Source organism: Podarcis filfolensis (genome assembly GCF_964270895.1).
Source record: "Podarcis filfolensis genome assembly, chromosome: 2".
NCBI lineage: Eukaryota > Metazoa > Chordata > Lepidosauria > Squamata > Lacertidae > Podarcis > Podarcis filfolensis.
This window is the reverse complement of record NC_139605.1, coordinates 58,585,243-58,609,666: the sequence shown is the minus strand read 5'-3', so window position 1 is coordinate 58,609,666 and position 24,424 is coordinate 58,585,243. Positions and strand designations below refer to the sequence as shown.

The 24,424-nt window shown below is 44.0% G+C and overlaps 1 protein-coding gene across 2 annotated transcripts in view; it reads right to left on the bottom strand.

The window, feature by feature from the left end:
* Positions 1-24,424, bottom strand: part of ADAM19 (ADAM metallopeptidase domain 19) — a 49,539-nt gene that overhangs the window by 4,960 nt on the left and 20,155 nt on the right. For both annotated transcript variants that reach the window (XM_083603820.1, XM_083603821.1), the window contains exons 4-19: positions 20,690-20,768; positions 19,148-19,224; positions 15,696-15,888; positions 15,152-15,217; positions 12,359-12,430; positions 11,258-11,424; positions 10,545-10,629; positions 9,321-9,460; positions 8,326-8,503; positions 7,585-7,674; positions 5,450-5,645; positions 4,384-4,492; positions 3,485-3,686; positions 2,201-2,278; positions 1,192-1,300; positions 12-153 (exon numbers count right to left, since the gene is read on the bottom strand). In XM_083603820.1, the coding sequence (XP_083459946.1) occupies positions 12-153; positions 1,192-1,300; positions 2,201-2,278; positions 3,485-3,686; positions 4,384-4,492; positions 5,450-5,645; positions 7,585-7,674; positions 8,326-8,503; positions 9,321-9,460; positions 10,545-10,629; positions 11,258-11,424; positions 12,359-12,430; positions 15,152-15,217; positions 15,696-15,888; positions 19,148-19,224; positions 20,690-20,768 (1,983 nt within the window). The remainder of the gene's footprint in view (positions 1-11; positions 154-1,191; positions 1,301-2,200; positions 2,279-3,484; positions 3,687-4,383; positions 4,493-5,449; positions 5,646-7,584; positions 7,675-8,325; positions 8,504-9,320; positions 9,461-10,544; positions 10,630-11,257; positions 11,425-12,358; positions 12,431-15,151; positions 15,218-15,695; positions 15,889-19,147; positions 19,225-20,689; positions 20,769-24,424) is intronic.

The window sequence follows — 24,424 nt, the reverse complement described above, 5'->3', positions numbered from 1 at the left end:
TAAATATTCACCTGAACTGCTGCATTTTCTTTGGAGGAATGAAAGCCTGCTTTAGTGGCACAAGCCTGGCTCTCCATTTATAGCAGCAAAAAGCAACTCCAATTGCAATCAAAAGCAAGATGGAAAGGACTCCTATTATGATTGGGAAAGGACCTGACAGGGGGGGAAAACAGACATATCAATATTGTTATAAGTCCTCCTTTCACATCTTTTCCCCAACCCCCATACCATGGTGACCAGTGAGAGAAGAGGGAATTTCAGCAAGTTCTACTTATGTCATAATGTTGCCCAGGAACTTGCCATGCCCAGATGCCAGATGCCACAATTCAAGGTAGGTTTGGAGTTACAGGACCACAGACAGCTCCAAGAGAGCAACTTGCCCCAACCAGGTTTTAAACCTCTACTCCCATACCACCCTTCCAGGCTCTACCCCCTTGTGGATTATTAAAGGGCCAACCCTTTGGCCTGAAGGTGAGCACTCCTCCCCATTCAATAGCCTCATGCCAGGTGTGTGCTTCCTGCATTGCTGGATGGGTAAGGTACTGTAGGATGCATTTGGTTCCTACAGATTCAGGGAAAGGTGCCTGTGAGGGTCTCAGCTCTGGCCCTACAAGCCTTGGTGACTTGGGAGCTTGTTCTATTGGCTTAGACTCAACAGTGTCTCCAGCAGCTGGTCTAGCTCCTTAGCTGGAGTCTCTGGGCCATAGCTCAGTGGTACAGCACGTGCCTTGCAAACAGAAGGTTCCAGGTTCAATCTCTGGCATCTCCAGGTAGATCTGGGACAGACTTCTTCCTCACATCCTGGATAGCTGCTGCTGGTCAGTGTAGCGGACCAGCAGCAACAATCCAGGATGTGAGGCCCCAGATGTTGTTGGACTACAATTCCCATCATCCATAGCTAGCAAGGATGATGGTAGTTGTAGTCCAAGAACATATGGAGACCCAAGGTTGAGAAAGGCTGGTGTAGACAATACTGTGCTAGATGGACCAATGTTCTGACTCATTATAAGGCAGTTTTCTACAGCTGCTGGAATCTGGAGTTATGACAAAAACTCCACCTGCCAAATTCCATCGCCCATTCAGCTATATAGGTACAGGTTCCCTTGCCCTCTCTTGTATCTAGTTACCTTAATTCCCTCCCACCCCCTTCAGATTTCCTTAATTTCCCCAAATAACATAAGTCACACCCACTTTTTTGAGGCATAGGCCCACTGTCCAGGCTTCCTCCATTCCCAGGTTTATTGCAAAATGGAGGTGCCCATCCACTGAAACAATGGCAGTTCTGGTTGTTGTTGCAAATCTGTAGAGAGAACAATGAGGAAATTTGACATTACCCTTTCCTTGTTAGCAGAAACATCACACACTATGATCATTCCAATCCAAAAGCACAGCAGGGTGGATTTGTAAGGAGCGCTTGCACCTTCTGTTGACAACTGTCAGGGCTCAACAACACTACATCTATATGAAGAATGTCTCATCTCCCCCACCCCCACCCCCCAAAAGTCATGTCTAATACCACCCAGCCTTCCTAAGAATTGCAGTGGAAATTCCTATCATTTCTACCAACCAAGTTCCAATGGATATGTTTTCGCCCTTCAAAAGTATACTGGGATATATGCACATTCCCGAAATGCGACCAAACTGACTTTCCACTATTTTTAACCTCCTAGCAAATGTTTCCTGTAACATTGTCTGGCCATGATGGGCGTGGATAGCTTCTTCTCAAAAACTGCAACATGGCTTAAGAACAGCTAGCACATCCAACACATAGTATCCAAGGTCTACATAACACTCAACAATCCCCCTATGCCAAACAAATCCATGAAGACCTCAATCTGACATCTATGTTTGAAAGCCCATCCATAAATGCATGCAGTTGTACAGGAAGCCATTCTAGCAGGCCACAGGGCAGAGTAGCTAACATGGTACCCTCCAGATGTTCTGGAATAACACTAGCTATGGAGGAGGAATCAGTTTTCAGTGGATTTATAAACAATTTTTTTGAGGTGGGCCAGGGTCTGAACCAGTTGAGCTTTGCTCACATCAGTTTGTCTATTTATGCGGGGATTATGTTCTGAGGCACTGCATGCATCAGTGAAATCACATATATTTCCTCCTACAGATAGAAATAAAAATCACTAGTTGAATGGGCAAGTAGCACAGAGCGTCATATTAAGAAGGCAGAAACCAAGATACCTACTCCATGGCCATTGCACTTCTTCCCACAGTCTCCAGTGTCAAAGAAGGAGGTGTTTCTACAGCGCCCTTCAAAGCAAATCTGTAGGAAGAAGACAGGCATTCAGGATAAAACTGAAGCAGTACTATGAAATGTATTCCTAGGCCAGGAGATAATCAAAGCTGAATCCATTGCTTCACCCCACAGATAATACTGCTGCTCTTGGTAGCTGCTGGAGTGGTGGAACAAACAGAAGTCAAAAGGTGGTGGAAGAATGGCAAAAGCCAATTATTATTGTTCTGTGGTTCCCCTCCACAGCTTGCTGATCTGCTGACATGAGGCTGAACAAGAATTATTTTGCTTTCACAGATCTGTAGTGTTCCACCCAACATTCGATGTGGTGGAGCTGGTGAAACGCAACCAGCCTCAAGCCTCACAGCATTCCCTTGTATTGAGCACAGTTCTTAGAAGGATACAAGGGATCAAATTTGGGGGTTGGGAACATTCCCTCCCACATGGAGCTGCTTTCCAACAAGCACATGACAATGAGCACACTCATTGTCATGGACTGGTTGGATGGCAGGAGACACAAGCTGGGGAACCCCCAAGGGAAGAAGACTCAGAGCCGGGGGAGTGGTGGTGGGACAACAATGGGTGGTCCGAGGGAGAAGAGGGAACAGATTGGCAGGAGGAAGCATCAGAAGCTGAAGCGGCAACAGGATTTAGTGAGCAGGAAGAGCATGGGGCAGAGAGCAGTCCAGAATCAGAGGCAGAAGAGGAAGGGGGGGATGGGACAGAGATGAAGTAGGCTGCTGAAGAAGCCAGGGAGTCCCCCGCTCCTACTATGACCAGCTCCCTGTCCTTCCTGATCTGCCAGAACATAGAGAAATTAGGAGGACAGAGCAATGAGAGATAAGACAACAGAGCCTTAGGCTGCTGGGGGAAAGAAGTTGAAGAGGAACCTTACAGAGTGGTGGGAAGGTGGTGACCCTCACTCCTCGCAACTGCCTCACTGGGGCAAGACCTCCTGGGAAGAGTCACTGTGATCACCTGTGCTGTTTTGGTTTCTTTGAATAAAGAGCTAACTTCACTGGCACTGGTGTTTTTTATTCTGACCTACTCCTGGCTCTGGTTCCTGACACTCATTTCTGAAGAGAGTTCCACTTGTTATTTTTTCTTTTTCAAAGCTGTATCAAACCTCTGAAAAAGTGGCGCCACTCAGGTGCTTTGAAAACAAAATAAACTGAGCTCTCTTCATAACGCACAGTTGGAAAAGGTGCCAGAGCATTGTAGGCAACCTGCACTTACATGACTGTCACCACACTTCGTTCCTGCCATCACAAGGCCCGGGTCTAACATGTCACCTTCATCTTCATTTCGGTATACATGAGTCCCACGACAGAATATGTTCCTTCCGTTTAATGTGATAGTCGTGTCAATTGCAACAGCATTGGACTCCAAAGGCTTGGAAGCAGAACTTTGGCACTGTATCTTGCCACACTTAGCATCTCTAGAAAGTGAAAATAGTGCATGAGAACCTGAGCATTCTGGCTAAAGTGTCAGCTTTTCTTCACATTCAAGAAACTATCATTTCCATCCTACAAAATGAGCAAATCTGAGACAGAGAAGTTTCTATGGGACCAGGAACTAACGTTCCTTAGGCACAACTAATGGTGTGTTTGCATCAACTTTCCCCTGGATATATCTTGGGATCGCCCTCAAAGGAGTCAATGCTTAGAGTTAGGCTTGGTTTTGAGAAATAAAGTTTCTCATTAGAGTTTCTCATGAGGGATCACCTAAGCCTCCTCCTTAAAAGATTGGTGGCAACCCATCAATAAATAGTACTTGAGGTGGCCAGCTGGGCCTTTTTTCTAAGTAGCAGATTTGTTCACAAATGATCACCTCACACAGTTCATTTCACACAGTAGGTGGGGGGGGGGCTTACTCACAAGTCATGCTGCTTTTTTCCCCAGATGCAAACCACACACTCAGAAAAGCTGAAGGATATTTCAGCTGAAGAATGGTTTACGTTCACATGGCATGAACATTCACTAAAATATTCAATATAAGCAACTGAATATTGCTAACAAAATTCCTAAGAAACCAGAAGTCATCTTCAGCCAGTTACAATAGAAAACTGGTTATTTTTAAGCCTTTAGCCTATAAGGACACCAATCCCACCCAGAATAGTTGGATCTGCTTTCTACCTTAAGTTGCACTTCCTGTATCGGCCATTGATATCCTTCCCACAGTTCCCATAGGAATCGCCAGCAGCATTAACCTTCTCAAAGCAGATGTCAGGTGCTGGCCTTGCTCCTGCATGGAAGAGATTCATGTAACTGCTTTCTATGGAAGATAGTAGCTTACCCAAATCTGCCAACCACTGACTTTCTACCATGGCAGTAGATGTGAACTCTCTACTGTGAAGAGCAAAAAAACCAGCAGCAACACTGAGAAACCGAGGTATACGAGGTAAGTCATCAGTATCACTCCCCCTGTGGCACAGGATAGCATAGCATTTCTCAAACTTGGGTCTCCAACTGTTGTGGAACTACTACTCCCATGATCCCTGACCACTGGTCCTGCTAGCTAGGCATGATAGGAGTTGTAGTCCAACAAAAGCTGAGAAGTCCATACTCCTTTTAAAGAAAGGTTTTTTAATTCCACATGGCTGTGAAGAAAGTTCAAAAAGCTATTCCCCACCATTCAAAATATCATAGGCAAGAAATAGGAAAGTGGGGACCAATATTAAATTGTTTGCTAAAACCATATTTATTTAAAAGGCAATGTCTTCCATAATTTTTAGAGACCAGGAGATTCAGTTTTTGACAATCTGGATAGAAAATTACTGGTAGAGTAAAAGGAATGGTTTTCCTCATTCCATTTGCTTGGACTGCTACCAGCCACAATAAAGGTATGGACCCCACAGGTTGATCATATTCAACTGGGGACAGGGCTGTGTAGCAGAAGGGATTTTAGCATATGCAATTTCCCTTGAACCTACTGCACTGTGATAGGAGAAGCTGCTCCTGCTAAAATTCATTCTACTTATCTATTAAGAGCACACAAGTCACGGTTGCATCTGGTCACAGCAGACTCAATGGATGTAAAGTCCATTCCCCAATCTATCATTTTCCCTGCTCCTCTGTCCTAATACAGCTCCATCCATCAAGCTCAGGATATCAGCAGGGGAACAATTTGCTCCTTCCCTTCCCTAGACCCCATGCTGTTTGAAAAGCCCCCCATCCCATTTAGTCACATGTCCCTCCTTACCATATCCCCAGAGCTGCAAGCACTGCTGTTCATACGTGAGGCACATTCCGCTGTAGCAATACGCCCTGCCACTCGCACAAGGAGTGCCATCCAGTTGGTAGAAGTTTGCAGGGCAGAACGGGGATTTGCCTGTACAGTATTCTGGCAGGTCACAAGGTCTGGCTTGTTCCCGGCAAAGAGTCCCCGGTGAAATCAACTAAAGAAAGAGGAAACAATTAAAAGAGTTGCTCCAGGGTAAAACTCAGGTAAGCACACCTGGTGACTTAAGTGAACAGGTTCATCTTTCTGCCTGTAGCTTTCCCACACCTTCTACAATGTTCATGATTTTATAGAATACCAGTTTGAATAGGTATGCATTGATGTACCTATTCCATCAATCCAGCAGTCCCACAACCTTGTGGGCACGCTGTATTGGTCAGCAGCAGCAGTGACAGGAGGGTGGCTTCTGGGCATTGCTGCACCCTTGTTTGTCCTTAATGACATAGGTTCGATCCCCAACATCTCCATTTTTTAAAAGATCTCACTCAGACAGCAGTGCTGGTAAAGACCACTGAGGAGCTTCTGTTACTAGCCAGAGTAGACAGCACTAGGTTAGATGGGAAGGGCAGGGAGCAGCCTATGTCTGTATTCTGCACGGTGCCTGGAATATACTGCTGGCACAACATAAAGTTTCAACGCAAAGACAGGGCGGAAGAGAAGTATCCGTGCTCACACAAAAACACAATGAATCTTGTGTGCAGAACTCTGAAGGACTAACAGCTGCTCCTCACCATCCTCAGGGCTACGGCGACTGCTTTAAAGTGCGGTGATTGTCAGCCTTGTTCCGGCTGTAGGCAGCTGACACCACGTAGAGCAGGTGTAGGGAACCTTTGGCATTCCAGATGCTGATGGATTCCAACTCCCATCATCCCTGGCCACCGGCCATGCTGGCTGTGGCTGATGGGAGTTGTAGTTCAGCAACATCTGGAAGACAAAAGATTCCCTGAAACTGATGGAGAGGATTAAAATGTTGCAGTTGTCTGCAAAAAGATGGAAATTGCTTGGAGAACGACTGGACCTGATAAACTGGCCACAAACAGAGCCAACATGTGCAGTGGTGGTGGTGATGATGATGATGATGATGTGCCGCCCATCTGTCTGGGTTGCACCAGGCACCTGATTCTAATGGAAGTCGGCATTTGGAGAGGAGCATGGAAGCAGTTAACATACCAAGACTATTTTAACTACACTTGCCTAGGAAAACTGAGACGTAAAATGAGACACAGGCATCTGCACCCCACCCGAGCCTACCGCTACAGATTTATCAGCTGGTTGGCTGGCAAAGGAATTCAGCTTTGGGTAGTGTAAAGCAGAACAGAAAGCTATTAAGCGAGATACAAGGCAGTTTAATCCCCCTGGAAAACAGCCTCTGTGTGCCTAAGTACATGTTTTGTCTCCCTAGCATTGAGGCGCCCGCAGCGCAGAAAAAGAAATACCAATAACTGGTAATAGAATCGAGCAGGGAGGCCCCACACCAGCCAGTTGCCTGCTTTGAAAGACAAGCCATCCACTTGCAGTTGCTATATCCCATAAACACAAGGCGGCACCAGTATAAGCCAAAACAGCTGGCAGGGTAGGGGCTGGGGGCTGGGGCTGAGGAGTAGGTTTCCCACAAGACGAGAAAATAGGTGGCTCTTTCACAGTCTCGCCTAGGCACACAAACACCTGTAGATTTCTGTCCAGCAGCAACAGAAGGCATTTCAAGAAAAATCCAGCCTGACGCTAGCAAAATACACTTGTGGCATTGTCAAAAGCGGTTTGTGCATATTTAAATGACCAGGTCTCCCTGCGGTGACTGCAGAAGTGGGGCTTGATCACTTGGTTTGCTGTTTCTGTGTTTACTATAAGGAAAGCCACATATTTCAACCCCTGTGCCCAGTTTACCATTGAAAGTGCTATGCATGTGTTCTTCCATTTAAAGTGGAGTACTTTTTATACCTGGGTTTCCTAAAAGAAGTGTGAATCTAACATGCAAACCAGCCCCAGACAGAACAAGGTCACAGTCTCCCTCCCTCTCCTTCTCAGTTATTGTCCTATAAACAGGAAAGCAAACCTTTATTTGTTGTGCTGTACAGAGAGGAACCAAGTAACCCCACCTTGCAGAGGTGACAGCAAGTTCCATGGGCACACTCAGCACCAGGCTTCAGAGAGCAATTAGAGGCATTGCAACAAGGATTATTACATTCCTAAGGGAGAGGGGGAAGAAACAAGACACGTGCTGTGTTTACAGGGCAGACAAAAAAACACCAGGGAGCATTGGGCTGCTTTCCAGGGCAGGTTGTAAGGTTGTAACTGCATGTGCCATTGGTCTTTAAACCACACACATAACAAATAACCTGGAACGAGCTCCAAGCACATTTCCTAACTGTATTACTACCTCCATGATGTGCTTGGGAGCTGTCAGAATTATCAAACTGCAGCAATTCTCACATAAATTTGGATCAAAATGCTATCCTTATTATCATTGTCATTCATTTATTTCATTGCCAAATCGCTTCCCATGAGATTGTGCATCTAGTCTAGTTTTGTGCTTTTGTCACAAGAAAAATTGTCTTCCAGATGCCACAAGACTCTTGGTTCTTTAGTTGCAAAGGGGATTTGGAATTACAAACAGCCCAGTAATCATTCTATGGGGGTGGGAGGGGGACAGAGGCAGAACAATTCCAGGTTTACAGAGAGTGTTTGTGTTGCTGATATGTCACTGTAACATAATTCCATTTTCTCTCTCTTCTTATGTTGCAGCCTATGTTTTAGTTTTTAAAAGTTGTTGTAACATGGATAATGTAAAGTCGTGCCAGTGACCCCTTTGATCATGAAATAAGTCCAACAAGAGTTACCTCTTCTTCTCCACAATCACACTCCTCCCCTTCCTCCAGGTAGCCATTTCCACATCTCTGTCCTCCGTATAAGGTCTTGGTATCTGGCATATTGTAAAGACACATCCCTCCACCAGACTGCAGGTACCTGTCCAGCTCCTTCATATTGCATCTGTTGAATACCCTGGGGAATGGGTCCCTGCAAGCAAGGAGGGCACATTGTTTTGAATGGGTTGTGAAGTAATGCATTACAGTGACACAAGAAAATATTTTGTTACTAGAAACCACCAGCGAACAATGCTACCTTTCCCTATCGGTATATCATTACTGTGTCAAGTGAATGGCAGGCACAACAGAATTGCCCTTTTTGCGTTTAAGCAGGAATCCGTCCTGTACCAAATATTCAGTGGGGGGGGGGGAGTGCTGTTTCATTTTATCACTGAACTTTAAGTGCTAGAGTGTTAGAATTTTCCTGACCTCTGAGAGAGTGAAAAACATGGTGGGTAGACTGATATTTTGACTCATCCACTGTTCCACTGGTCTTGTTGCTTTCCCCCAGACAGTGGCGTAGCGTGGGGGGTGCAGGGGGGGCGGGCCGCACCGGGCGCAACATCTGGGGTTAGGGCAAATCCATGGGTTAGGGGGCGCAAATCCACGGGTTAGGGGGCGCAAATTACTTGCCTTGCCCCGGGTGCTGACAACCCACGCTATGCCACTGCCCCCAGAAAAACTGGCTCTTTACCGTTGAATTGGAGCAAATGCCAATCAGGTTTTCTGTGGACTGATGTTTGTTCTGATTCAGCGGGAAAGTGGCAGGGAAAACAGAAAACCACTTTGGCTCATGGCTAGAAGCACAGGGGAAGCAGAAAACTTCTCAGAAGTGTGGATGAGCCCCTGACAAAGTTATAATTCAGATTTAAGCTCCTTCCTCAAACCAGTCACAAATAAAGGAAAGCACTCTAATGCAACCCAGTTCGTAGCATGTTTTTACCAAACAATGAGAAGAGCCACCTCACCCTGTCGCAGCAGCCATGATGCAACCTCCATCTCTAGCGCTGGCCGTACAGCAGCCAGCCGCATCGTGGCTCATGCCAAAGTTATGGCCCATCTCATGGGCCATGGTGGCAGCAACTCCAATGGCATTTTCAGAGTGATCCTGTCCAGACAAGGAATCAAGGGTGAGAGTCAGTATATCACGTAGCAAAGTGTGAACAGAAATATGTATTATCTGGCACAGGAGATGGGCCTGTCCATCAGAACGCCCAATGAAGCATGGGTGCAAGATGCTCTCCTCTCCCTCAGCTGTGCAACATTCCCGGGAAGAACTACCCTCAGACTCAAGCCAGATATCAGGAACCTGTGCCCCTCCAGTTGCTGTTGGGACTCCCAAATCCCATCATCTCAGAAAATCCTGGACAGGGATGACAGGAGTTGGCAGGGCAACATCCTTGGGAAGGGGGCAAACTGGAGTGACCACCCCAGGCTCCACACTCTGATAGGTACTAGGTACCAACAACCCTGCTGCCTCCTATCCACCCAGCAAGACTCTTCACTGCCTTCGTTCCTATAGCGAGGCAGGGTGGGAACAGAGGGCCTTGGTGGCACTAAAGTGGCAGAAAAAGCAGGGGAATGTAAACCAGGGGGACAGAGGGGCAGCTGCTGCAGCAGCAGCAGAAGACAAAACAGAAGTGATGTGGGGAAAGGGGTGCCACTGCCATCAAAATTAAGAGGATGGGTGGCAGAAGCAGGGAGAAGATGAAGGAATTGTGGGTGGGGGGTGGGTGCAGACAATCTCATTTGCCACAACTCCTCTTAGGGATGCCCTGAGAACTGGAGTCCAACAGCACCTGGAAGATAACATGTGCCCCATATATGGTTTAAGCTAAGATCCCATGCATATCTACTCAGAAATAAATTTCACCGTGCTCAAGGATACTCCCAGGTAAGTGTACATAAAACTGCAATTCTAGTTTATTGGGACAACGATCACAGGAATCTGTGATAGGGTCACATGTGATCTCAAGGAGTGCTCTTGGGGCAAGGGGTAGTCTCCTGAATCACCACCAAGCAATGTTAACTTGTGAGCTTGCATTCTCTGGATGGTGGCTTCATCAGGCACAAAACAATACGGGAAGTATCCAGTGGAAGCGTGGGATGCTGTGCTGCTACTCATTTTGCCGGATCTTGTGCACAGCAACTTCCTGGAGGGTTGTGCTCTTTGTCAAGTTTAGGAAGCTTACCATATTCACTCCTCCAGACTGGTAGACAGAACACATGGCCATCAAGGGGGCCAAGCCAATTGTAGTACCGTGGAAGGACATCCCACTGAAACAGATTTGGAGAGACGTTGCAGAGAAGAGCTGCTTGTCAACATGCCCAGCATTCCATAGCAGTCTGTGCTGCCCTTTCTCCACTGCCATCGCTGCAAGCAAACCTGGACAGAGCTGGGTGGCAGCGAGGTTGGGGCTGTGCAGTGCTCTGGTAGGGTCACCACATACAGTAGGTGTTCCCACTCTGCCCTGATCTCACTACCACCCTGCTATACCCCAGCACCGTTCCAATAAGCAGCAGTGATCCCAGTGGTTCATTAAACACTGCAAACATTAAAGGATTCACACAAACCACAGCCTTTTGAATTGGTTTATGCATGCAGTTACATTTTAGAGGCAAATCTGGAAATTAAGCCTAAATTTGCAGCTTGCATTGCTTTCTCCAAAAATTACAAGTCAATACGAACCAATGCAAATCTTCTACAGTAGGGGTTGGCAAGACATGAAAGTTGTTGCAGGTATTTTTGAAACAGGATCTGCATTTGGTCCTTTATACCAGGGATGGGGGCAGACATCTAAAGTGTGACTAGTATCAACACAGTTACATAGAACAGTACCAGTTCACATTTAGTAACTAGAGAACTCGGAGCAGCGGCCATATTATTCCTATAAAAACAACTTACGTGATTAGCTGGGCATTGTCGTGCTTTTTGTACATAAGCAGCTTACGCCTCCAAGCAAGAAAAGACCACAGGGTCGAATGTGGGTTCTCAGAGATGTCACACTTATTGTGGTCATTCCAAACCTCAAGCCCAACCAGAGCAACCCGTATGTTCAGAGATTTGTAAAACTAAGAGGTTGGAGAAAAAGAAGAGCTGGAGTTAATCACATGCCTCTGTTTCTACCATATTATAGCTCCAATATGAGTTACATCTTCCTAGAAGACAGTACACCCCATTCTTCCTTACCTAGCTCTCCTTGGGAAATAAATGTACATAAAACATGCAGCAAAAGCTGGAACTGAATTCTTTGTGATTCTTAGAGCTGTACTAGACATTACATGCAAACGCTCAGAATTTGCCACTGATTGCTTAAATATTTGGAAAAGCAGCTGGGAGGAGAGGGGATGTACAGAAAAAAACAGCATAGGGTTAGGTTCTTCATCTTTTTACATGCCAATCATTTTTCTCCTTCAAATGTCCCCTGCAGTGGCTTTCCCCCATACAACAAATTTGTCCTCTGAAATACACATTTGTATTATTATTATTATTATTATTATTATTATTATTATTATTATTAATTGATACACCAAAAAAGCAAAAAACAAAACAAGAACACAAACAAAACAGTAATAAAGACAATATTAATTACAAAGCAAAAAGTGCTCCTTAGACTGTAGACCTGACCTCCCGTCCATTCCTTATTTCATTTATATATTATTTGTTGCCAATACACACTTTTATCTTAAATTAACTAATTATTGGTTTATCTTAAGTTTCATACCTTTCGTAAAGCTACTACTAAAATTATTCAAATACACATTTGGAACTTCACAGGAGAACAGCGACCTTGGGATGAAAGTTGGAATGATGGGAGGGATGAAAGTTAAGCACTCCTCCCCCTGCCATTTTTTTTTCAACAAATGAAACTTCCCAAACTCTTTTCTTATTTTTTAAAAAAGTGAATATTCACATATAAGCATGTAGTTAAGTCCTTAGCATTTGACATCTTTCTTTAAAAAAATAAAAGCTGTTTTCTCATAAAACGTAGCTATTTGGTCTCACCTTATCTACATAATTGGCAGCCTCCAGTAACTTATTTTTGGTTGCTTGAAGATCATAATTATGCTTCTGAAACTGGGGAGGGAAAAGCATTTCAGAATTATTCCATAAAATATCACTGCCATTCCTAACTCTGTGAAATTTATTCCTTTGAGATTCTGGCCTAACTCACTTGAGGAGCTGCCTTTTTTACTGCCCAACTACTGGGGATTTGAAATTTGTATTTCAATTTATCCCACGAACATTTACAAGCTTTAATAATTTCCTTGTACTCTGCGCTTCCAGAAAACACTTAAATAATTTTTTCGAATTCTTTAGATAAAAAGTTCAGCATAGTCTTTATACGGTCAAGTTTTTGGAGCACATTTCAGGCACCTTTGTGCATTTCAGGCACCGCTGTAATAACCTCTAATTTTAGAAATGGAAAGGTTGAACAGGCCTCATGGAGGTACACAGCCCTTATGATGTGGCTTACTCAGCAACATCAGAATGGCACCGAAATCAAAACCAGCTCTTAGCACAGCAGAGTCTAGTTACCCTGCCTGTCCTAGCAGAATTAGTGTCACCACTCACCCCTGACAGATTAGTGGGGTTCATGAAAGTACAGTCCAGATGGCATAGATGCTAATGGTTTCTTGCTGCAGCTGACTGCCCACTAACCAGTGTTGATTATTCCTCTGTATCAGGCTATTTGTAATTATAAAAAGAGCACAATGTCTCTGTCCTACATGACCGAACACAGTTGTAACGTTATCCTGAAATGCCGCCTAGAAGTTTTTGGCAGGATTAGTTGTATTCTCCTCATATGCACAGCATGCTATCTAGTAATCAGTGTTCTAATCCCTGTCCCTCAAGCTCTGCTGGTTGCAACACCCACACTAGCCTCGGGGCAACTTATCCCATCCAGATGTTTGCATAGCAACCTCCATAAATTGCCGTGCTGGTTTTTGCAGACACAGCAGAGCAGATGTAGCTTCTGCTTTGCGGTGTCTGCAAAAAAACACCACCCAAAAATGGGTGTGATGTGCATGTCCCTTAAAATATTGTCTGTTAACTGAACATAGGTTGCTTGATCCAAGCAACTACTATTTGTGGGTCTGTTTTGTGAAGTGGGTTTTTCCCCCTTTTAGGGCGCGATTGGGGAAAAGGTTGCCTATTTTTCTATCTGATGTCTCCTTATGTATTTCTGTATTCACTTTGTCTAGTAAAAGGAGGGTGAGCAAACAACCAGAAAACCCAGAATGTTATTTTTCTCACACCACCTGCTCAGCTTCTCAGCGCCTACCTGTCAATCACCTGACATTACAATATCACCAGGTGAAATGTTCTCCTTTGCCTGCACAATTTGAAATCAAACCACAATAGCATAGGCAGGGAGTTTTGCAGGTGTCAATGACCAGCTGATTAATAGTGCCTCTAGACCAGTGTTTCTTGAACTCAGGTCACCAGCTGTGGATGGACTACAACTCCCATCAACCTTGACCACTGGGTCCCGCTAGCTAGGCATGATGGGATTTGTAGTCCAACCACAGCTGAGGACTCAAGCTTGAGAAACACTGCTCTAAACCCTGCTTTTGACAGGTAGCCACATCCTTTCCTGCCTCACACTTGGCACCATATATGTAGGGCAAGGGGCCATGACTTGAGCAAGTGAACAGACCTGACAGGTCTACAAGTTAGATCAGTGGGCCAGAGGTACCCCACCACTGTCTGAGGCTGAGAAAAATGCAGTGGTTTGTCTACTCTGCTTGGAACAATTTGCAGCCAGGGGCCCAAGTGGGATTGCAGTTTTGGTTGTAAAATCCAAATGGCACTAGTTGTGGTTAACTAAACACAATAGTCATGCATGATATTTATGCATAGAGAATTCAGAAACACAAACTCTAGCATAATGGAAGCCTTGTGTGTATGTGCATGTGTGCAGACACACAGATATATCACAACAGGGGGAATGTGTCCTTTACATCAATTGTAAAATTGCAAGTGGGAAAACAACAGTTATGAAGAGATCCAGTTATGCAGAGAGGATCAAGTTACCCCGACATAAATTATATGAGCAGCGATGAAATCTTAGGAGAAGAGTGTGCCAGGAAAAAAAGCCATTAAAATAAAAGATGCGTGAATGACCTAATGCTCTTGGGGATGGTTAACAAGACAAAGACTCAACTAGCTCCAGGTCACTGATTAGAAACAGATTCCAGGCACATGCAGACAGGATGTTTTTACATTTCTGTCAGTTGCTAATATACACAATATGAAATATATGAGTGCTCTCAATACAGTTTGATCCTTTGCTACATGTTTCAGCAGAAGGGTCTGCAGCTAAAAGAACAGGAGAAGAGAAGTATACAGATCTGGGATAAGGAGCATTGTTAAATCAGGTTTGGAAAACGCACATAAATTATACTCATTTTATTTCTATACCGCTTTGTATTTCTAAGAAAAAATATCAAAGCATTTTAAAACACATTAAAACATCAGATAAAACAATCCAAGGCAAAACTTTCCTGTTTTGCTATTTTTGGTAGCTCAACAGGTCCAATTAACATATCACACAGGATATTTTGATTTTGTGTCATAATTTTGTGTATTTTTACTTTAAAGCAGCCTCCAAAGTTACTATTAGCACCGAAGGGGTGGAGATATGGATGCAGGATCCCCCTACAGCTTCTTTTAAGTAAAAAGACCTTCTGGTGAAGGTCCGATCATTGATCTCATGTGTAATAAGTAGTTTGGCCCTGAACTGTCTATCCTGGGTTTGATTCTGGATCTGGTATAAATCCACGTCCCTCTTACCTCTGCATAATCAGCCACTAGCAGGAGCTCCACGTATTTCATAGACTGTTGGTCATCCCTCTTCACCTATGGTGACAAAAGTACACATCCCAAACTGTTTCATGAGGCTCTTTGAAATCCAAAAAACACTTTTATAAAAATGTACTCATTTTGTGAGGTTCAAAAATAATTAGAAATAATTAGAAACTGTTTGTAGTCCTCATAATTTCAAGAGAAAACCCCACCTCTCCAGCTCAGATTTGAGGGCAGTATAGGTGGCATGTGGGCAAAGAAGAGAGAGGAGCAGTTCTGTTATACACATGGATTCTCAGCTCAGACTTCATTTTCCTGGGGGGGACCTAAGGCAAATCACTGTTTTTTAGCCTCAGTCCTTCATCTGTAATCTAGGAATAATGATGCGGCCTTTTTTATACTGTTGTTCCCATGATTATTGAGATAATACAAGTGAAGTACTTTAAACACTTAAGCATGAATCATCGTTTTCCTGAAAGCTTTTAAAACAGATGTCTTCTAGGATGCAACGGAATAATTCAGAAGTACTAACCCTGCGATAACTGGACCCGGCTGGGCTTGTCAACTCTCCAAGCCAATCCATAGCCTTTGATCCTGAATGCTGGTTTCCACAGGTACCCCTGGCAACCTTGAGATGTTCAGACCTGTAGATCAAGTGTTGCTCTTGGCTATGAGGCAGTGGTTCCACGATATAACTGAGGTTGTTGCTCAGGACTATAAGGCCACTGGAAGACAAAATCAATAAAGCAGAAGTTATGGTAGGCAAGTATTTACACTTCATTATTTCTCTGGGATTGCTCAGTCGCCAGAGCATCTTAATCTTAATCTCAGGGTCATGGGTTCAAGCCTCATGTTGGGCAAAAGATTCATGCATTTGCAGGAAGTTGCACTAGATGTCCTTCATGGTCTCTTCCATCTCAATGATTCTATGAATACAAACCAATAATCACCTAGCTTGGTGTATACTGTATTTTGCAGAATATTTTTTTACTGAATTTGTATAAAAGAAAGTTTCAGCACATTTTGCTAAGGCCTAAGATCATGGAAGGGACGCGGGTGGCGCTGTGGGTTAAACCACAGAGGCTAGGACTTGCCGATCAGAAGGTTGGCGGTTCGAATCCCCATGATGGGCTGAGCTCCCATTGCTCGGTCCCTGCTCCTGCCAACCTAGCACTTCGAAAGCATGTCAAAGTGCAAGTAGATAAATAGGTACCACTCCGGCGGGAAGGTGAACGGCGTTTCCGTGTGCTGCTCTGGTTTGCCAGAAGCGGCTTAGTCATGCTGGCCACATGACCCAGAAGCTGTACGCCGGCTCCCTTGGCCAATAAAGCGAGATGAGTGCCGCAACCCCAGAGTCGGTCACGACTGGACCTAATGGTCAGGGGTCCCTTTACCTTTACCTAAGATCACAGAAGGGTAAGAGAACACATGGGGCCATATTCTGTGCTAGCACAAGCCAGCACTAGGATACCTTATTATTAATACTCTGGGCACTTATTTTTAGTAAAGGGGCTTTAGTTGCGATCACTTCAACTACAAATTACAGAAAGGCCTGTTTTCAACAAAGGAAACTAGTATTGTTTCATGAGAATTGCCTATATAAAATTGGGTGTTTTTGCTCTCCCAGTTATTATTTATGCAGAATGACTGGGAACAATTTCTCAAATGAGATTGTTTTGAGTGCATTGTACCAAGGAAGAAGTGTTTGGCCTTAGAGATGGTTACACCCTTCCCCACCTGCTCACTTCCCCCCTTGAGAAGTACAAACATATGCAAGTGTTTAGCTTCTGTATTCCTCCAGTAATTCTGAAAGGACTTAGAACAACATGAAGGATACTGGCCAGCACATGGACCAACTCTACTGTAAATGAAAAATGAGGTTTCAGATGGTCATTTTGCAGCCAGGGATAAAGTACCGGAAAATGGGGGGGGGGGTGAAAGTAGGCCAGCATGCACCTGCAATGCTTCCTATTTTGTGTGGGCTCTGTGTATTATGTCAGCCATAAATGGCCAGGATTTGCTTTGTTTACACTACTGGACAGTTTGTTTACATTAAAGTGACTTGAGGTCATTGAGGGATTTGGGGGGGAAATAAAAATTGGCCAAAACTGTTTCCTGGCTGGATGGCAGCCCAGCTTTCAAATGGCTTTTTATAAAGGTGACCAAAAGGAAACCACGTCCTGTTTATAAAAATAATCTCTTTAACTTGTCATTTCAGGAGGTCAAATCATCTCACGTGGAATAAATATGTGCGTATCTGTACAACAGACTTGTGGCTAACATGGGATGTAATAGAATTCTGTTCTTGCGAGGGGTAAATGGAAGAGAACAGCTTTTCAGAAGAAGCATGTATGTCAAGATTGCTATAAAATGCTGGCACTGAAAGGAAGAAATTCAGAATAATCTGTTGAGATAAAGAGATAAGATTCTAAGAAGGCAGGAAAGCAAGCATGCGGTGGAAACTGAAGATACTGAAATGATTCTATTGATGATGAGATTTTATGTAAGATAGAATTCAGAGGAATAGAATCTTGAGTACCTAATGAACATTTCTTCAGATGGTGCTTGGAGGTGAAAATCTTAATGCAGATAACCTCCTTTTGAATGTACATTTCTGGGGATCCCTCACTGATGTCATTTGACGTTTCGGTATAGTTCAGTTGGTACAGCATGAGACTCTGAAATCTCAGGGTCGTAGGTTTGAGCCCCATGTTGAGCAGAAGTATCCTGCACTGCAGTGAGTTAGACCTTCCAACCCTTCCAACCCTACAATTATGTGGAGATTCTAAGTTTGAGCTGGGGCAACATAAGAACTGTTCTTGTGGCTTAGATCAGGGCATAGTCTTGCTGAAGCTACGCAGGTCTAGGTCTGGTCAGTGTCTGGATGGGAGACCACTTGGGAACCACATGTCTGCTGCACAGGGTTCCATTGTAGGAAAAAAGGAGGATATAAGTGCAATAAATAAACAAATCAAATCTACCATTCTGTTACCAACAGTGTAGCTCAGTAGTCCAAGTCCAGTTCAAGTTGTTCCATTGCTCATGTTGTTCAGATGCCTGATTATCATCTTCCAAAGCAACTACTCTATTCTGAACTTAAAATTGGAAAGCGTAATGCTGGTGGTCAACAAAAGAGGTTGACCAAATCTTTAAAAAAAATGAAGTATAAACACTAACAATTGGGAAACACTGGCCTGCGAACACTCCAGTTGGAGAACAGCCTTAACCAAAGGTGTCATGGGCTTTGAAGAAACACGAACTCAGGATGAAAGGGAGAAATGTGTTAAGAGGAAGGCATGCTTGGCAAATCCTCACCATGATCAACTCCTGCCTGAAAACCTATGCCCCCACAGGGGAAGGATGTGTAGACCCAGAATTGGCCTCCACAGTCACTTACAAACTCACTGTTAAGACTGTGTTCATGGATGTGTAACAGCTGCCATAGTTAATGCCCATTAACATCTGTCACCATTCCTCCATGTATGGCTAAAAAATAACTATTGAATGGCTTAAAAAAACATGTCATTGCCATATTGTCTGATAGGGAATTACAAGACTATCAGAATGTCCCTGTGATCCCAGAGAACTGATCTAATTTGAGATTCTGTAAGGAAGAGCTTGGACGCGGGTGGCGCTGTGGGTTAAACCACAGAGCCTAGGACTTGCCAATCAGAAGGTCGGCGGTTCGAATCCCCGTGACGGGGTAAGCTCCCGTTGCTCGGTCCCTGCTCCTGCCAACCTAGTAGTTCGAAAGCATGTCAAAGTGCAAGTACCTTCCCAGCGGGAAGGTAAACGGCATTTCCGTGCGCTGCTCTGGTTCGTCAGAAGCGGCTTAGTCATGCTGGCCACATGACTCAGAAGCTGTACGCCGGCTCCCTCGGCCAATAAAGCGAGATGAGCGCCACAACCCCAGAGTCGGTCACGACTGGACCTAATGGTCAGGGGTCCCTTTACCTTTACCTTTAAGGAAGAGCTTGACCTTACCGTAGACCATTGCATATGCTGAGTGCCACACTTGAGTCTTCTACCTCTCTCACAGTACCATGGTAAAAGCAATGATCCTGGAAGGACAGAACAAAGACTGTCAAGGTATTAATCTGTAAATTTATTTTTCCTCCTCAACTCCCCTTGATGGTTGATGCAAGAAGAGGATAGCAAAATGTATAGATTCCTCTTCACCTGCTCCCCAAAAAACCCTGCATATGAGAAGTCCATAGTTCATATGCTTTTTTCCTTTATTGTCAATGAAACCTAAGGTGCTTTGAAATCCCAAGAAGGGTAGATGTGGCTAAAGCACATGGCTTGAGTATAAACACATTGTCATTTCCATCTGGCAATGTACATGTACTATTTTGGGGGAAACAACTATACATTCATGTCTCCTTTTCTTTGGGTATATTCCACCACTGTAAGCAGCTCGTCTGGTGTAACAGTTAAAATGCTGGGACTAGGACTCAGAAGGCCCAATTTCAAATCTCTGCAAAACTCACTGAGTGACTTTGGGCTTGTCACTATTTCTATGGTTTGCTGTGAGGAAAGAATGGAGGCAAGTACCTTGGAAGAAAGGTGGAATATAAATGTAACAGATAAATGAAATGTTCCTATTCTATAATCTCATAAATAAATATTCAGGTGTGAATAAAGTACAGATCAGTTACTCATAACCTCACATTTTGGCATAATACTATTGAGTCCTGCAGTATTATTGAACGTAATTCCTTTGAAAGCCTGCCTAAAGGCCAGATCCAAAGCACACTGAAATCAATATGAACTTTACCGCTCTCTCCAAATGGTTCCCGGAGCATTGTTACTTTTCAGATCTTTAAAACACCCACATGGCATGAAGTGATAAAGCCCTATTGTAGCAGGTTCCTGTCATTACAAATGGCAGGAAAAATGCGCTTTACAACCCAATTGCCAATAAAATTCCACCACAGTAATCTTTCTCATGAAACTTTAAGCCTAGAGGAAGGGAAGAGGAAGCAGCAACAAGAAGGATGAGCTCATAGACACAAGCTTTTTCATTTTTTAATCATCTAATTAGCAATATGAATTTTTGCACTGTTTCGGTGAAGTGCCAGCCAGTCAAAGCATTTCCACTCAGTTAATTCATGAAGAAGGTCCTGCTGGATATGGGCCAGCTGGCAAGGGCAAGCTTTGCAGCGAACTGAGAATATAACCAACGTTCAGATCCCTCTTAGCAGAGGACAAGAGCAGAGTGGCCAGCTCATGGATATCCAGTTTTAGATTCAACAGGACTTCTTGAGAAGAAGTGTGACCTGCCATGATTGAACAAGAGCCAACAAGAGCCAATCCAGTTTGTATCGTATGGCCCAGTTCACACATCATAGCAAACCATAGTTAATTGCTTACCGTGAATGCACTGATCTGGGCTGCCTTGGTTCTTCTACCTTTTGCACAGGAGAAACCAACTACAACCTACAGCTGTCATCTCCATTCACTATTCCCTCTAGTCAGCTAGGCTCCCTGGGGTGGGGACTCTGCGGCTGGGCACGCAATACTTACCGTGTTGTTCAAAGTCACAGTGTGGGGAGTTCCGCTCTTAGTATAATGCGTTTCCGTATAGCCTGGTGCAAAGAGGTGCCTGCCAGCAACAAAGGAGAGACAAAAGAGAGCAGAAAACAATTATATTTTGCATGTCATTACCTAAACGGTCCACCTCTGTGAAATCTTCCTACCATACATCATTAAAGGCTTACACCAATATCTTACAAAAGCTTTTTTTAAAAAAACAACAACATTGTCATGTGGCATTTGGGCCCGCCAAAGTTGTATGTAGAAAATAGAAATCTTTAAAATAAATAAAAGTACAGTATCTTCTTTTTAAGAAGATCAGACCTAGCCATTCTTAAGGAAATCAGCCCTGAGTGCTCACTGGAAGGACAGATCCTGAAGCTGAGGCTCCAATACTTTAGCCACCTCATGAGAAGAGAAGACTCCCTGGAAAAGACCCTGATGTTGGGAAAGATGGAGGGCACAAGGAGAAGGGGATGACAGAGGACAAGATTTTGGATAGTGTTTTCGAAGCTATCAGCATGAGTTTGACCAAACTACAGGAGGCAGTGGAAGACAGGAGTGCCTGGCGTGCTCTGGTCCATGGGGTCACGAAGAGTCGGACATGACTAAACAACTAAACAACAACAGCAACAAATCTTCTTTGGGGTCTGTACAATATATTGTTGGAGATGCAACTGGCGTGGCAGAGTGGAGTGGAGGTGGCATTATTCACCTTGCTTCCCAGTGCGGAGGTTGCTGCTGGTAACCAAGAGGGAGAGGTAAGGCAGGGCAAAGGTTGGTGCTGTGCAAGCACAGCAGCAGAGCCAATCCAGCGCATTTGCAGTGCGCTGACCTCCCCACTGACTTGCCCTTTTCCTTCTTGGTTATTGGCAGTGAGTTCCGTGTTGGTAAGCCAAGTGGGCAGTGCTGTCCTGTTCTGCTGGACACCACTGTGTTGCTAAAATAACCTGCAATGTCTACCATCAAGCTGAGTAAAATACACAAATGCAACTAGGGGAAAGATAGGCTTTTTGAGGCTTTGCAGGAAGTCTGGTATGCACCGACAAATGGCCCCTGGCACTTCACCATGATCTGTGAGTCATCAGGAGAGATAAGGGAAAATGCATCTCTTTTCTTCGCTCCCTTCAGAAGGATCATCATTTAAACCCCTGCATCATTTAAGTTAACTTCAAAAGTTGTATAGCTCACTGTCTGGCCTAGGGTAAGCTGTTAGCTCTTAGTTGCATGTCTTTCACAGAAGGTTACGATATTAAAAGTACCTCTGTATACTGAATGTGCTCTAGAGATAAATAAAGCCAACTAATGCCAATATGGCAACCTTTTATCGTTACTGTACTCCAGCAAAATTAATTTGGCTTCCCTGGCCTTCTTTGCTGATACAGAACACCAAGCCTTGCAACTGCAGACTACAGATAACCATAATAAAACAAAAACCCTAAACAAAAAATACTGCAAAGTAAGCTCTCTATTATCTCCTATGTTGTCATGGTCTGGAAAGCAAGAAATAATTATTTTCCCCACCCAAACTGTATTAGCTTCCAGGAAACTGACATAAGCAATATGCTCGGAGCAAGCAATGGCCTTAGGAGAGGCTGTGCCAAACTTGCTTCAGGTGTGGTAAACCCAGATGAGGTTAAATAATAATAATAATTAAAGTAGTGACTCCTGGAAGCACTTCACAGATAGGCAAAGGGTTTGACCAGTGTAAGCTCTTCCAAGTTGGCAGTTCAATTGCACACATGAAACTATAACTAAAAACATGGAAGTCACATGGAATTTTAGAATTTGAATGGAGTAGTACTTTTTTGTTTCATCAGGGGACCTAGCATTCTAATATTATGAGAGGAGACAAAATCCAATTTACCCACTTTCCCCATTCTATTTATAAATTTTGTGAAAATTTATCCCATTTACTTTCTCTCTCTCTCTCTCTCTCTCTCTCTCTCTCTCTCTCTCTCTCTCTCTCACACACACACACACACAAAAACACACGTATATATCCTGGTTCTTAAGTCTGGGCTGAGACCAAGAATATGAAAGTATATTTGAGCAATATATCTGTAGTACAGACTGAAACAAAATGGTCATTCCCTCTGACAGGAGAATCTGGTAATTGTAGTTCTGTGAGGATGAGGGTGGGGAAGAGGGATCTCTAAACAGAATTTTCAGCCTCACCAAACAGCAATATCCAAGATTTTTTTGGTGGATGCTGATAACAAACTGGTATAAAACACAAATACTTGTAATGTAGGTATATCCAAAGTCAAAGATAAGAGCATGTGATAATTGACACACCGATAACCAAGGCCTGCTGACATCAGCTGAGAGCTTGAGTACGACCATTTTGTCCTAATAGGCAATGAATTGTCAGGGGAGCTATAAAATCATTGCTCTTTCATGAACTGGCATATGCAGATCACCATTCATCCAAATCACAACTACCAGCATCTCCAAGTTACCTAACTTACCCATACATATAACACTGTACCCCTATGCCTGTTCACTTGAACTTCATTTTACTTGAAAATCTTTTATCTCCTCCCATCTTTGGACATCTGATTAAAAGAGGATAGATTCAAAGCCACTGAGTTATGACTTGCACCTTGGCATATGTACGACGACACTAAGGGCACTATAAGCTCAATGGATATTGTTTATACATTCCCTGAATTGTGTGTCTCTCACTCCATTTCCCCTTATTGTTTCCCAACCTATGATGCCATTCTTTAGACTACAAAAGAAACAGGAAATTTTGGGGTTATTTACACCGAGCAAACAAAACCCAACAATCTGAGTTTTGCCCTACTAATGCAAACTTAATATTATTGTGGTCAAGGCTAACTCCGGAAGGTGGGTATTTACCAGGGCCCCAAGAACAACTGAGATCCCATCACTCTAAAAGTCCTGCCATTTCCACTTTACACGGTATATTCCAAGAAGATCAGGTGCAGCTTAATAGAACTGTTATGTCCCACTGGGGGATTGGGGTGCAGCCACCATAGTGGAGGAGCAGGACATGTTAAGCACTCAACAGTGGCGAGTGCTGGGCAGTGAGTGCCAAGCCACAGCAAGTGGCAGGCGCCCAGTGGCAAGGTGGGGGCTGGGCACAGTGCAGGCGGTGGTTTTGCCTCAAGCAGCAAAATGACCCAGCCTGGCCCTGAGTATGAATCTTATTCTAGAGAAGTCAAAATACAAGTAATCACGTGGTATTTTTATTTTTTAAAAGTCAGGATGAAAATACTCAAAATGAAATTTTTCAGTAACTTGCTGGTTTCCATTTTTTGTCAGCCTACCACACAAATGTCAGTAAACACTCAATGTGTCATGCTGCGGTTAACGAGTATGGGCAAGATGTGAAGGACCTACCGGTAAGTACAAATGTGGCCAGCATGTGACAAATTGGGCTAAGTCCTGAAACAAGGCAAGTCACAGATTCTAATTTTTCCTATGGCTAGAGGCTATGGGCCATCCAGCACAACAGCTCTTACATCAGGAATTTAAGAGGACGGAAAGCACATGGTGCAGTCAAGGAGCCCTACCTGTGTACTCCCCACCTCCAGAGGTCATCCTACTGTCTGGAACATATGTTGTTTTGAGATTATTTGCAATCCCTATATTTTTTGAAAAAACAAAAACAGACCTTTCTAATTCTTATGTTCTTATTGTCAAACCCATGGACCCAAAATAAGCAGGGTTAAGCTAACTTAATGGCTATGAGCCACA